Below are 15,113 nucleotides of genomic sequence, written 5' to 3'. Positions count from 1 at the left end.
ATTCAGTGTGGACTATTTAATCATTAGAAGATAAGAATGTATTGTAAAGATTCTAATACTGAAGATCACTCCTTTTTCTCTGTAGTAGGTGTTAAGTTTGTTTGTCTTTCTATTTATATAAAGTATTTTTTCAGGAATTTCTTAATCTGATTGATTTTCTTTAGATATTTTTGACTTGCATGAGGTGGTTTTTCAGTTTCTATTTCTGATTCAAATTAGTTCTCGTTTACATTTGGAAATTTCTGTGAGGACAAGAAAGCTAATCCTCAGGTTTGGGGAAAATGAAGATGCCATTTTTGTGCCAATACCATTGCAGGCAGGAATCTCTTTTGCTGCATAACAATATGTGTTTAGCCATCGTCCATACGTGCTTCCCCATATTTAGTCATGAGCTTCCGCATCAGTAGTAAGTCCCACCTGTTTTTTCTTTCCTTGATGCTGAATCCTGTATCTCTTTCACTTCCGTACACTGACCTTAACTTTTGCCCTTATAATCAAACTAATTTAACCTATTCTTCCCTTTAAAAAAATAGGGAATTGTTCTGCCTGTAATTTTCTGCTGAATAATTACTTATTCCATGCATTCACATATTCTTCTCGCTATTATACCATCTTCAACTATTCATACTAAAAGCAACTTTTTTCAACTTTAGTTTTTTCCATTCCACTTCAAAGACCATAATATTTAAGATACTGTGGGTCAATATTTTTTAGCATATAACACCCAAATTTAAACACTAAACTCATAGTCTTCCTATACTTTAGTTCTGTTCCTTGGCTCATATTATCTATTCCTATTGTGCCTCTATTATTTTGTGTATCCATTTATTTTTATTGTTAATTCTTTTATTATTATTGTGAAAATTTTATACATGTGGATAATTGTTCTTTGATGTTGGATCATCCAATATTCTTCCCTGTCCTGTTCCAGCTCTTACTCTCTTTTCCTCTGATAGTGCTCTCTTTGAATATAGGCCTCAAATACCAGAGAAATCTCTCCTCCATCCAGACAGCATTTTCTTGCCTTCTAATCCTATATGTGTGTGTTTGTGTGTGTATACATATATGTATGTGTGTATGTGTGTGTATACATATATACTATATACATATATAACATATATATAGGATACACTAAACTATGCAATTGTATACAACACATATTATATATTATCACATATATTTGTGTTTATATATAGTATGTATGCTTAAATATATATTTATATGCCATACTTTTATATCCATTTTATGAAAATAAATGTCTATGGCATTGGGGTGTTGTCAATGCTAGATAATTTAATACTGAAAGGAGAATAGATCATTGCTCAGCATAAAGAAAGAGCTAAATAATGTTGACCATTATAATTTTTTCATTGTATTTATCAACTTAAATAGTATCTACTGATTTGTAGCTCTGAAAATAATGAACTCATTTTGCATAAATTTCTACTATATTGCTCATAATATATCTTTAAATAAGACATGTTTTATACATATATATATATACATCTTTATTTCAATATTTAATAAAAATTTGTACTCACTAAATGAGTTAAATATTCTTCTCCAATTGTTTCTTACTTTCTATTCCATTTTAACAACTTTCATTCTTTTACACATTCAGGTAAAAGTACTTGCTAGTTTACAAAAATACTCTAGGTTTTGTCTATGAGTTGGTTATTTTGTCTATAAGTAACTGATCTTTATTATTCTTGCAGATTTGCCATACATTAAAATGATCATCATGTAATTGTGGCCATAAAGGAAGATCTGCTAGCCTTCTGTTACTTCTAGAGAAAATCTTCAAACTTAATGAGTATGAGTGCTTTTTTTTTTACTGTACTGTATGGATAACTTTAAAATTACATTTAATTTTCTGTATATTGAGTCAATATTTGTATTTAATAAACTAGCTTGTTTCCACATAACATAGATCTGATTCATATCACAACATATGTTCATTGCTGACCATTCTATGGATTCTAATAAAAGCACTTTCAAGTTCACCTTCACTGGATCTTTACATAAGATTTCAAAGACATTGCTACTGTTCTAGAACCTTCTGTTTTGAGTATTTTATAGGTAATTAACAACTGCAAGGGTAACATCAGTCTCAGTTATGGACATAATATTGAGTCCAGACATAAAATGTCTTCTGAACTAACTTGAGGCAAAGCGAGAGACACTTGATCCTATTGACCTCTACTGGTCCTCTTCAACTGTTTGCCAAAGTATGCTGACAGGACATTATCAGCCACTTCAGATTGGAATTTGCTAAAACAAAGTCCTTGAATTTATAATCAAATCCATGACTATCAAAATTAGGTCATTTAGACAATCTTTTAAATCCAGAATTTTATTTGATATAACAATATGTAATTTTTGTATCAGTATATTTCCCATATGTTTATATTCACGGTAAGGAAAAATTTCCCTGTACTTAAATAAAAGGTTTTCATTTTCAAACAATGAAAGAACTTGGTTAATTCTCAATATTCCTCTCTCCATCTCATTCTTAAACTTTGTAAGTACATTTTCTGTCTCATGACTGGTTTGTGGAATCATTGTGATAGATTTACTGTTCCAAGCACCTGAGCAGAGACTAAACATCAGTATACTGAGTGGAGATACAGCCACACTAAGACGATTTCTCTCTCTCTCTCTCTCTCTCTCTCTCTCTCTCTCTCTCTCTCTCTCTCTCTCACACACACACACACACACACACACACACACACATACACACACACACACACACACAAGATTAATGAACATTTAAAGAAAGCCTAGAACACAATGGGATGAAAATTTTACTTGTCAGTATGCTTTTATTATAACACAGAGCAGAGAAGACAATGAGGTCTCTGGGATATCCCTAGGAAAAAAGAAATGTCTTAGCCAAGAATAATGCTACAGAGAAGAGTGGTCCCAAATCTTGTACTTTATGTTATAACCTTATCTTAAACTCTTTCTTCTTCTTTCAAAGGATGAGTATCAATAAAGCTCAACAATGCTAAATCCCTCCCTTCTGGAGTTAATGTCTCAAAACTTCCACATATGTATTGTGCTTTTACTTTGCTTCAAGCACGTTCAACTGGATAATAACATTATGAGGTTGCATCAGTCAGTCTTATTTTAGATATGAAAAACTGAGCTTTGAATACTTAATTATTTTTTAGACATAGAACACCTAAAAAGCAAAACTGATTAGATTTTACCTTGGTTCTCAGACTCAAATTGAGCTCACTCAGGCAATATTGCTTTTCCAAACACAGGTGATATTTTGGTAAATACTTTTTCTGGACCAAGTACAGTGTGGCACATTCTGCATTATCTTACATATATGATCCTGTGAAAGAATTGTTTTGTTTTGGAGAAGACTCCGATTCTGGATAGTTAAATAAGTTATCCATGGTTAGTCAGTGAAATGATCTGCAGCCTCACAAATCTACCTTAGTCCAAAAATCAGAGCTCAAATGCATGGGGTTGGTTCCCCCTAGTGGATAAATGCAGCATACAACAATTTACAAGGCAATCTTATATCCAAATTCTGTAGTGTAATACCAATCTCATTTGCATGAATTCAAAGGTTTCAAAAAAAAACAAAAAACAAAAAACAAAAAACGAAAAGGTGACTTATCTTACCTATTAGACTTCTAGGATGAAAAATATTCCACGATGTGACTGTTTCCAATGGTCAAGGCAAAATTTTCACCGAGCTAACCTTTTCTGATTTGTGTACCCCTTATTTTAGAGCCAGTATCTCTCCAGGATTTCAAGGCCAATAGTTATGTGATAATTACTTGGTAGAATAATCTGGTTGGTTTACAGATTCTGAATTCAGAATGAATAAATGTTATTAAAGCACTTTATACAAAGCATCTAAGATCACTGACATAGCTCAGTGGAAGTCATGGATTTTTATGTTTTCAGACAAAGCAAATGGATGGTATGAAAAATGCTTTGGGAGTTGGCTGTGTGAGAGTAACAAGGTAGAAAGAATTCATGTGGTTACAGATCAGCTCCAGAGACAGCTTTTGGGGCTGCTGGGGAAAACTAATCCCTGGAGAGAGAATGCACCTGGGAAATCACTACTGTCTCATGCTCTCTACTCAGCTTAGAATATAAAAACAAACCTTTTGGGATTACAGGGAACCCCCTAAGCACTCTTCATCATATAGCTCAATAGCAACATATTCGGGAAATGAACTTTTTGCTGTGACTTATGTTCTGCTCAAGTTGTTATTGAAGTGCGGTGTTGTTTCTGGAGCTTGGAGCTGAGGAATTTTCATGTCTCTGCACAGAATTCATCCTCAGTCTTGCTGTAAAATCACACTTCTGGGCCTCATCTGCTGCACATTTGCTGAGGAGATGTGACTACTGAACTTGGAGAGACTGAGTGTGGAATAGTCTAAACATACTTCATGTGGTTCTCTGAGTAACCTGTTTGCTCCTTGGCTTAAAGAGGATACATTTCCAGGGTGTCTGTAGACACATTTCTCAGTTCCATTTCCTGTCTTTTCATTATCTCGGAAACCCAAAAACTTAGAACCAGTCAATTTACCCTGGGTGTCAAAGAACAGAGGCAGCCAAATAAATATTGTAACTCCTGACAGTGAACATGGGTAATTATACCTGTAAATGGATTTTTTTTTACATTACTTGCTGTCATTTTCTGAATCTAAGCATTGAAATGACTCTATAGTGAGAGTTTGTCCATTTCTTAGAAGTATACAAAGTACAGTGTGAATTTGGGACTGAGTAGAGGAAAATAGGAGGGAGAACACATGGTAATTAGGCTATTACATTCACTTCCACTGGGTAGGGAGAGATGATTGCAGAAGTAATTAGATAGTATCTTTTACCTTCCCCCTTCTTTTTGAAAGATTGGGATAGTTGTAGCATTTTGGTATATAATTTAATTATGGTTCTTGTTATTAAAATTAAATATTATGCTAGAAATTCTGTTTGGAGTTTAAGGAAGAGCAATTACATTTTACATTAGCTTCCTTTTAAAAATACTTGGAATAGCCAGTTGCAGTTCAAAACCCTCACCCCCTGGTATTCAGACACATCCAGCTTCACTAAGACCTTAAACCCTGCCCCGAGTCCCAGCTTACTGGGGAAGCAGATACCCTGTCCAGCCTGATACCAGGATAGATACCAGGGCACCTTCCAGCTCCCACCTGTGTAGACTTGGAGCAGAGACCCCGTGCTGAACCTGATTTCTCACAGCACATACCTCAGTTGCAGCTCAAACCCACAGGTATTTAGACATGTCTAGATTCACAGGTGAGATCATAAAGCCCACCCAGAAATCTGCCATACTGGGACCACTTCGACCTAGGGAAGCAGATTCCTTCCCAGCCTGAGACCCTGGCGCCTTCTGACTCCCACCTGTGCCACCTAGGAGCACAGACCTGATTCTACACAACACAGACATCAGTGGGAACTTGAACCCCCCCAACTCAACTCCCCAGGGTCACAGGAAGGACAAGCTCCTGTCAGAGATAGGGAGGCCAGATAATACCAGAGATAGCCAGATGGCAAGAGAAAAGCATAAGTACATAAGCAACAGAAACCAATTTGACTTGGCAACATCAGAACCCAATTCTCTCACCACAGCAAGTCCTATATACCGAAACACACCCTTAAAACAAGATTCAGATCTAAACTCACATTTCATGGAGATGATAGAAGACTTGAAGAAGAACATACATAATTCCCTTAAAGAAATGTGGAAGAACACAAGTAAACAAGTAGAAGCACTTAAAGAGGAAACACATCAAGAAATACAGAAGAACACAATCAAACAGGTGAAGGAATTGAACAAGACTGTCCAGGATCTAAAAAATGGAAATAGAATTATTAAAGAAAACTCAAAGGGAGACAGTTCTGGAGATGGAAAACCTAGGAAAGAGAAGAGTAGTCACAGATGCAAGAATCACCAACAGAATATATGAGATGGAAGAGAGAATTTCAGTGGCAGAAGTTACCATAGAATACATCAACACAACAGTCAAGGAAGATACAAAAAGCAAAAAGCTCCTATCTCAAAACATTCAAGAAATCCAAGACACAATACGAAGAGGAAGGGGAAGGGGAAGGGGAAGGGGAGGGGGAGGGGGAGGGGGAGGGGATGGGGAGAGGAGGGGAGGGGATGGGAAGGGTGAGAAGGAGAGGGAGAGGGGAAGGGGAGGAGAAAGGGAGGGGGAGGGGGAGAGGAAGAGGGAGAGGGGAGGGGGAGAGTGAGAGGGAGAGGGGAAGAGGAGGGGAGGGGACGAGGAGAGGGAGGGAGAGGGGAGGGGGAGAGGGGAAGGGAAGGGGGAGGGGGAAAGGGGAAGGGGAGGGGAGGGGGAGAGGATGGGGAGGGGTGGGGGAGGGGAGGGGGAGAAGAAGAAGAAGAAGAAGAAGAAGAAGAAGAAGAAGAAGAAGAAGAAGAAGAAGAAGAAGAAGAAGAAGAAGAAGAAGAAGAAGAAGAAGAAGAAGAGTCGGTGGCAAACACACCCAAGAGGAGTAGATAGCAGGAAATAATCAAACATGGGGCTGAAATCAACCAATTAGAAACAAAGAGAGCTATACAAAGGATTGACAAAACTAAGAACTGGTTCTTTGAGAAAATAAACAAAATGATAAACCCTTAGCAAAATTAATTGAAGGGCATAGAGAGAGTATCCAAATTAACAAATCAGAAATGAAAAGGAGGACCTAACAACAGAAACTTGGAAATTCAAAAAATCATTAGATCCTACTACAAAGGCCTAAAATCAACAAAATTGGAAAATCTAGATGAAATGGATATTTTTTTCTAGACAAATACAAGGTACCAAAGTTAAATCAGGACCAGATAAATTATCTAAACATTTCCATAACCCCTACGGAAATAGAAGCATTCAATAAAATAAAAAAATAATAATAAAATTTTTTTAAAACGGGCCAGATTTGTTTTAGCACTGAAATTTATCAAACCTTCAAAACAGATCTAATATCAATACTTCTCAAACTCCCCAAAATAGAAATATAAAGAATATTACCTAATTTATTCTAGCAAGCCACAGATACATTGATTCCTAAACCACACAAAGACCCAACAAAGAAAGAGAACTTAAGAACAATTGTGCTTATAAATATTAAGGCAAAATACTCAATAAAATTCTAGTAAATTGAGTCCAAGAATACATCAAAAACCATCATTCAACACAATCAAGTAGGCTTCATCCCAGGGATGCAAGGATAGATCAATATACAGAAATCCATCAACATAATCCATTATAAACAAACTCAAAGAAAAAATTGACATTATCATCTCATTAGATACTGAAAAGTGTTTGACAAATACAGCACCCCTTCATGTTAAAATTCTTGGAAAGATCAGGAATTCAGGGTACATTCCTAAACATAATAAAAGCAATATACAAACAAAACAAACAAGCAAACAAACAAACAAAAAAACAAGAGCCAACATCAAATTAAATGGAGTGAAACTTGAAACAATCCCACAAAAATTATGGACAAGGCAAAGCTGGCCACTCTCTCAGTGTTTATTCAAGAGAGTACTCAGAGTTCTAGCTAGAGCAATTAGACAACAAAAGGAGATCAAAGGCATACAAATTGGAAAAGAAGCAGTCAAGGTATCACTATTTGCAAATGAAATGATAGTATACATAAGCTACACCAAATATCTACAAGAGAAATCCTACATCTAAAAAGAAAAAAAAACTTCAGCAAGCTGTCTAGATATAAAATTAACTCAAACAAATCCATAACCCTCCTTTACACAAAAGTTAAATGCACTGAGAAAGGAATTAGAGAAACAATACCCATCACAATAGTAACAAATAATATAAAATACCTTGTATAACTCTATGAAAGCAAGTAAAAGATCACTATAACAAGAACAACAAGCCTCTGAAGAAAGAAATCAAAAAGACTGCAGAAGATGTTAAGATCTCCCATGCTCATGGATCAGGATTAATATAGTAAAAAGAATCATCTTACCAAAAGCAATCTACAGATTCAATGCAATCCCTATCAAAATTCCAACTCAATTCTTCACAGAGATAGAAAGAGAATGTATATAGATGGTGTGGTACATTTACACAAAGAAATACTACTCAGCTATTAAAAACAATTACTTCATGAATTTTATAGGCAATTGAATGAAACTAGAAAATATCATTCTGAGTGAGATAATCCAGACCCCAAAGGACATAAATGATATGTACTCACTGACAAGTGGATATTATTAGCCCAAAAGCTTAGAATACCCATGATACAACCCACAGATCATGAGAAGCTTAACAGGAAGGCCAAAGTGCAGATGCTTCTATCCTATTTAGAAGAGGGAACAAAATAATTATGGGAGACAAAGGGAGAGAGGGAGAAAGATGGGGTGGAGAAAGTGGGAGAGATAAAAAATTGAAGGGCAGGACCAAGTATGGGAAGAGACAGGAGAGAAGTCCAGAGAGCCAGAAGAACAAATAGAAATATTTAACAGTAGGGGAAAAGGGAATGGAAGGGAGGAACCACTAGAAAGTTCCAGAAGCCAGGGATGTAAGAGGCTCCCAGGACCTATGGGGATGACACTATCTGAAATACACAACAGATGGGATATAGAACCTGGATACCACCTCCAGTAGATAGATATGGTCCCCAGTTGAGTGATGTGGCTACCCAACCATCTCAAATTTTTAACCCTGAATTGTCCCTGTCTAAAGGAAATGCAAGGACAAACCAAGGGAGCAGAAACTGAAGGAAATTCACAGATTGCCCCACCATGTGATCCATTCTATCCACAGACACCAAACCGTGACCAAGAAGTGCTTGCAGATAGGACCCTGGTATAGCTGTCCTCTGTGGGGCTCTGCCAGCACCTAAGACAGATGGAAATACTCACTGCAAACCATAGGGAGAGTTAGGGGAAGGACTGAAGAAGCTGAAGGGAATTGCAACTCAATAGGAAGAACAAAAATATCAACTAACTGGACACCTCAGAGTGCCCATGAACTAAACCACCAACAGAAGAGTATACATGAGTGGGTCCATGGCTCCCACTACATATGTAGCAGAGGATGGCCTCATCTGCCATCAATGGTAAGAGAGGCACTGTGCAGTCTTGTCCCAACGATGGGGAATGCTAGATGTGTGAAGCAGGAATGGGTAGATGGGTGGGAGAGCATCTTTGTAGAGGCAAAGGGAGGGGGAAGGGTGGGGAGGTTGTGGAAGGGAGACTGGGAAGGGGGACATTTGAAATGTAAATAAAATGATTAATAAAAATACATGTAAAATAATAAAAGTCATGCATAAAAGTCTACATAATGTGTTTAAGTTTTCATGTATCACAAATGATATGCTAAATTATACAAGGTAAAAGAAATAATGAAAAATTATTGTATAGTTGATATTCTGGTGTAAGGAATTACTCTTTTCTAAAGAAAAATGAAGAGTCAGAGACGTGGATCTGGGTGAGAGCGGATGTATTGGGGAACAGAAAAGAGTGGAGGGAGGGGAAACTGTAGTCAGAATGCCTTTTATGAAAGAAGAATAAATTTTTAAAAACTATTTTTCATAAATATCAGAAGCATGTCCTAGACAATCTCTCAAAGTCCTCATCCATTTTTTAACATCTCCCAAAAGACTATATGTTTTAGATGAGTTATATCAAGCTATACCACTGAAATAAATCATATAAAATCTGAATGGCTTAAAGCAACAAGGATTTATCTCTTGTCCTTATAACCAAAGGTATTCTGCAGATATAATACAATCTCCTCAAAATTTTCAAGGAACAAGAAAAATACTCCTAAAGTTCAGATGGAAACATGAAAGATCACAGATAGTAGGAAGGCACTTGTGGACTGGGTGGAGAAGATTGGAGAAGAATCAGCAAAAATATAATAGATGCCAAACAACATTACTGGGCAGGCTAATTCAAACTAGTTTTTATTAATATTAGAAACAAAAATAGACATATTACACAATCCAACTATAGTACTTTTGTGTATTTTTTCAAAAAGTACATATAATAGTACAACAGAAATATATATAATCTCTTGTTCATTGTATCATTATTCATAATTTCTAAGTTATGGACCAAGCTGATAGCAGTAGTAATATATGAGGAATGTGTGCTATTTGTGGTATATATGCATATTGGAATATTTTCCAGACATTAAAAGGGAATTATATCATATCACTTTCTGGAAAATGGTTGAAAATGGAGATCATCATGTAACATGAAACAATTCAGCTTTAGAAATGAAAGTAGTGGCTATTTCTCTCTCCTATGCAGGAATAATTTTTGAAAGAAATACATGAAATACAGATTGGTTGAGATAGGAAAAGAAACAGGAGGTTAAATGAAAGGAGAATAAAAGGTCAAGATACAGATAATACATCCAAACACATTGTATAATAAAGGAATTCATTATATTTAACAGTCAATGTGTACAAATGTAAAACAAGAAAAATCACATGGTAGGCCAAGTTCCCACAGCTTCATCTTTTAGCTTTTATTCTTGAATTGACACCTTAATTTCCTATTTAGCATTTAGCCAAAGACCAGAAAATATGAACTTGTTTCATTAAGCCTGAATATCAATTCCCTTTGTTCTTTCTGTCCACCTACATACTCTTTGCTTTCCAAAAAATTCTTAGAGCAAGTAACTTTATAGCATACTGATTTTATTTGTAAGAACTAAATACTGTCAATTTCTACCCACAGAATTTTTATGTAAAATAAATTAATATTTTTAATCATTCTTTAATGCTTTTCCCATATATAATACACCTACATGTGAACTACAAATTAATCACCCATTTTTGTTCTCCATTTGATATTCAACAAAACACTTCTGAAAGGAATGTAATGATTTTATAGTACTTATAAGTATTAGAATGTATACTTTTAAATTTGTATATTCTAGAAACTTTTGAGAATTTGGATGTGTGGTCTGAAGTTAAGTAACCTTGTACACCACATCCCCACCCTTCCCCATGTACAAAACTACTTCATCCACTCAGAGATCCCGAGGTCCTTATGTACATATTATTTTAGGCAGGCTGCATTTAAATTACTCATCTCTCCTTGAATCTTATACTATACAACACTTGTATAAGCACAGTATTGTTTACTTTATTCCATGGACTAAAAGTTTTGGAGTTATAATCAAAACAAAGGTAAACAAAGATGACTCAGTGTGATCTGTTCTCTTTCAATTATTTGGGCTTAACTGAGTCAAGAAATCTTGACTCAGATTAAGAAGATTAATTAAGGAAGATCCAGAGTCGGTAGGCTTTATGTGGTACTGAGTACAGGCTGCCGTATTGCAAGGCTCTGAGCCTCAGGACTAACTAGGATCAGCCTACCTTCATACAAGACAGAAATTGAAAGAATAGGATCTGAGTCTGTGGTATAGATACAAGGAACATCATCAGGGGCAATGGAGACATACAGTTCCATCAAAGGATTCCAAAACATAAAACAGAACAGAACAGGAGGGTCTACAGTAGATGGATTGAAAAAGGATCAGGACCTATTTTGAGTGACACAGTGTGCTCACCAAGAATGCTATTGCAGATTTTATTTAGAGATTTTAGTAAGGCACCATCATAGCAAACAAACAAACAAACAAAACCAAACACAATAGCAAGAATAAAAACAAAACAAAACAAAACCAAAAGCCTACCAGGATCTGAAAAATAGTTTGAATAGTTCAGCTTCATTAATTAGTCTATTAAACTATCATAATTTAGTAACTAAAAATAATTAAATAATTAAAAATAAATTGTGATGACGGAGAGATGGTTCAGTGTTGAGGATTCTTTTTGGCACAATCATAAAAATCATTTGGCATTATCACCCATATAGCAAGCCTGGAGTTCCATAAGTGCTGCAGTCCCACCTTCAAGGATAAAAGAAAAGAAAGTCACTGGGGTTTTCTGGCTTCCAGTCTAACCCAGAAACAGCAAACTTGGGTTCAATGAAAGATTCCATCTCAAACAAATAGGCAGAGAATGATAGAGGAGGTCACCTGATAGCCCCTTTTGACTTACTTACACACACACACACACACACACACACACACACACACATATGCACGCACATGCACACACACACACATACACACATATGCAGGCACATGAACACCTATGTGTATGCACACACATAGATATCAATACATAATAAATAGATAAGTAAAATATTTTTAAAATGTCATGTAAGGCTAGGAAACAACTCATTTGGTTAGGATATTGTCTTCCTAGAAAGTGCTAAGTCCTATCAGGTTTGATACTGAAAATTGCATAAACCTAGCAAGTAGCAGGAAACTTTAATCACAGTAATCATAAGCTAAAGAAAGGAAGATCAAGAATTCAAGATCTCCATATGCCCCAGTACAGGGGAATGCTAGGGCCAGGCACCCGGAGTGGGTGGGTTGGGGAGCAGGGCTGAGGGAGGGCATAGGGGACTTTCGGGGTAGCATTTGAAATGTAAATGAAGAAAATATCTAATAAAAAAAAGAATTCAAGATCTCCCCTACATGGAGTTTGAAGTCAAAGTAGACTACATAGCAGAATGTCTCAAAAGGTTTTTATTTAAAATTTAAATAAAATATAAGTACATTCTAAATTTTGAATCTCAAATAAAAACATGATTTTGAGGATCATAGTGATTGTGTTTTAATGTTTTTTTCTGCAAGTTATAATAAAACATATCACAGTTTGATAAACACATTGATAAATTGGTATATTAATAAAGTGATCAGAATTTTAATGAACTACATATAAAAATATTAAAATGGATAGAATCTATTGAGTATAAGGAGTTGACTAAATAATATTTTCAAAACTTCCTTTTTTGGAAAATTTTGCAAAAATTATAATCTTGTTCTATTATCTCAGAGATCAGTGAGCCCTGCCACATTTAGATTGCACGAGTCCTGAGAGCCATAGTCCATACTCAAATCTCTTCTCCAGCTGAAGTTTCCATTACTTCTTGTCTCTTCCTGGAGGTAAACATTCTTATTTTTTATAAAACCATGTAGAATGATATCCACATTTAAATATTGAGCATAGTGTAAATAAAGAAGTCCTACATTGCTAGCATTTGAGAATAGATTCTTCTTGAGATTCGCAAGGAGGGAAGAGGTTAGGAAGTCTTCACTCTATTGAGAAAATTTTTTAGTGCTTCCTTCACTTCCTTGTTCCTCAAGCTGTAGATGAGGGGATTCAACATGGGGATTACTGTTGTGTAGAACACAGACACAACTCGATCCTTTTCTGAGGCCTGACCAGAGTTATCTCTCAGGTACATGAAAATGAGAGTGCCAAAGAAGAGTGACACTGCGGTGAGGTGGGAGGCACATGTTGAGAAGGTCTTGGCCCGGCCTCCTGCTGAAGGGATCCTCAGAATGGCCACAATGATGAACAGGTAGGAAACCAAAATCACCACCATGCAAGCAGGGATGACAAAAATGGCAAATACAATAATCACCAATTCCTGGATATAGCTCTCACCACAGGTCAGCTTTAACAGAGGAGGAAGGTCACAAAAGATAAAGTCGATCTCATTGTTTCCACAAAAAGAGAGGGTGAATGCTGAGATTGTCCTCACCAAGGCACTGAGGAGGCCAGCAATGTAAGCCCCAGCCACAAAACTTAGAAGGGCTTTCTGTGTCATAATGGTAACATAAAGCAAAGGCTGGCACACGGCCACATAGCGGTCGTAGGCCATGAGAGCCAAGAGGTAGCAATCGATGGATCCAAAAAAAGTAAACAGGAAAAACTGAGCAACACAGCGTGCATAGGATAAAGCTGCCCCATGCTCCAACAGCACAGCCATTGTCTGGGGAACAGTGACAGAGGAGTAACAGATATCCATGAAAGAGAGGTGGCTTAGAAGGAAGTACATTGGGGTGTGGAGCCTGCGATCCATGCGGATCAAAACAATCATGCCTGAGTTCCCTAGCAAAGTGAAGAGATAGATAAATAAAAACAGGTGGAAAAGAGGGAGCCCCCATTCAGGATGCTCAGTGAATGCTATGAGGAGGAACTCTGTCACCAAAGTGAGGTTCACCTTAGCCATGAAGCCAGTGGTACTTAAGAGAGCAAAAGAAACAAGGCAGGATGATGAACTTCGGATGCCCCTGAAAGAACAGTGTATACTTTTGAACATAAGGAACAAATACAGGTACTACAGAGAGGATTTCTTAAATGATGGGTCCTAATTCCTGCCTTCAAGAGAGTTCTGTAGTAGTCATCCTAGGATATTGAGTGGAAAAAAGAAAAAAAAAAAAAAAACATGTGAATGCATGCAGACCAAGAGAGTGTGTAATCCCATTTGAAATGCAAAGTAGCTGTGAGTCATGTGATTCAACCAGAGTTCATACAGCTGATTTATGGTCATTTTCCTACCATGCATTTGACCGTCTCAGGACTCTGGACTTCTTTTTCATGGTTGATCATAACGTGTCCCTTATTTTCTGCCTTCTTCATCTCTCATCTGGGTTAAATCAACAGCCATGGAACTAACAGTTCTTCTTTCTTCCTGAGTAAGATTAACATTTTACCAACTAGTGCCAATTCTATGAATTCAGATATCTATTAAAATCTTGTTGTTTATAAAAATTTAATTTGATCATTGTTTATCCCTTTGAACAAAATCTATCTATGGAAACCTGTTAAGGACAGGGTATTACTTAGCCCCTTCAATATATTGGGACTATCTATAATAATACCCCTAGTTATTTTCTTATATGCCTATTTACTTACCAGTCCTAACACATTTAGTGACAACTCATTCCCCCACAGTTTCTCCAGATATACTAAATTATTGGCAGCATTGATAAGTCTTCCATTCTCTGATGACTCTGTGCTTCAGGCAGAACATCACTTCTGCCTAGAAGACCTTACCTTTTTCTGTCTCCAGAGTCCTCCCCACTGCAAATATTACCATATAATAACGGCTAGATGGATCACAGGTTTTCCAGGGATACCTTCATTATTCCTTCTCCAGACAGTGAATGTCCCCTGCAGGTTAAGCACTCAGTAAGGGCTTAATATGTTTTATTAAATGAAGTTATTAAAGAAGATATGAAACATCTTACAAAACAAGAACAACA

The 15,113-nt window shown here is 36.5% G+C and overlaps 1 protein-coding gene across 1 annotated transcript; it reads right to left on the bottom strand.

Annotated features, from left to right (window-relative positions):
* Window positions 1–13,141: 13,141 nt before the first annotated feature.
* Window positions 13,142–14,077, bottom strand: LOC110285862 (olfactory receptor 9Q1-like). Its single transcript, XM_021152323.2, has one exon. The coding sequence runs from the start codon at window positions 14,075–14,077 to the stop codon at window positions 13,142–13,144; it is 936 nt and encodes a 311-aa protein (XP_021007982.1).
* Between the last annotated feature and the right edge of the window lie 1,036 nt (window positions 14,078–15,113).

This window comes from Mus caroli, unplaced genomic scaffold (assembly GCF_978045245.1).
Source record: "Mus caroli unplaced genomic scaffold, Mus_caroli_1 scaffold_20, whole genome shotgun sequence".
Taxonomy (NCBI): domain Eukaryota; kingdom Metazoa; phylum Chordata; class Mammalia; order Rodentia; family Muridae; genus Mus; species Mus caroli.
The sequence above is the reverse complement of the archived record's forward strand: the minus strand, read 5'-3'. Positions and strand labels throughout refer to the sequence as shown.

Excerpts from the sequence above, each read along its gene's own strand:
- LOC110285862 (XM_021152323.2), bottom strand. The coding sequence starts at position 14,077 with ATGGCTAAGGTGAACCTCACTTTGGTGACAGAGTTCCTCCTCATAGCA.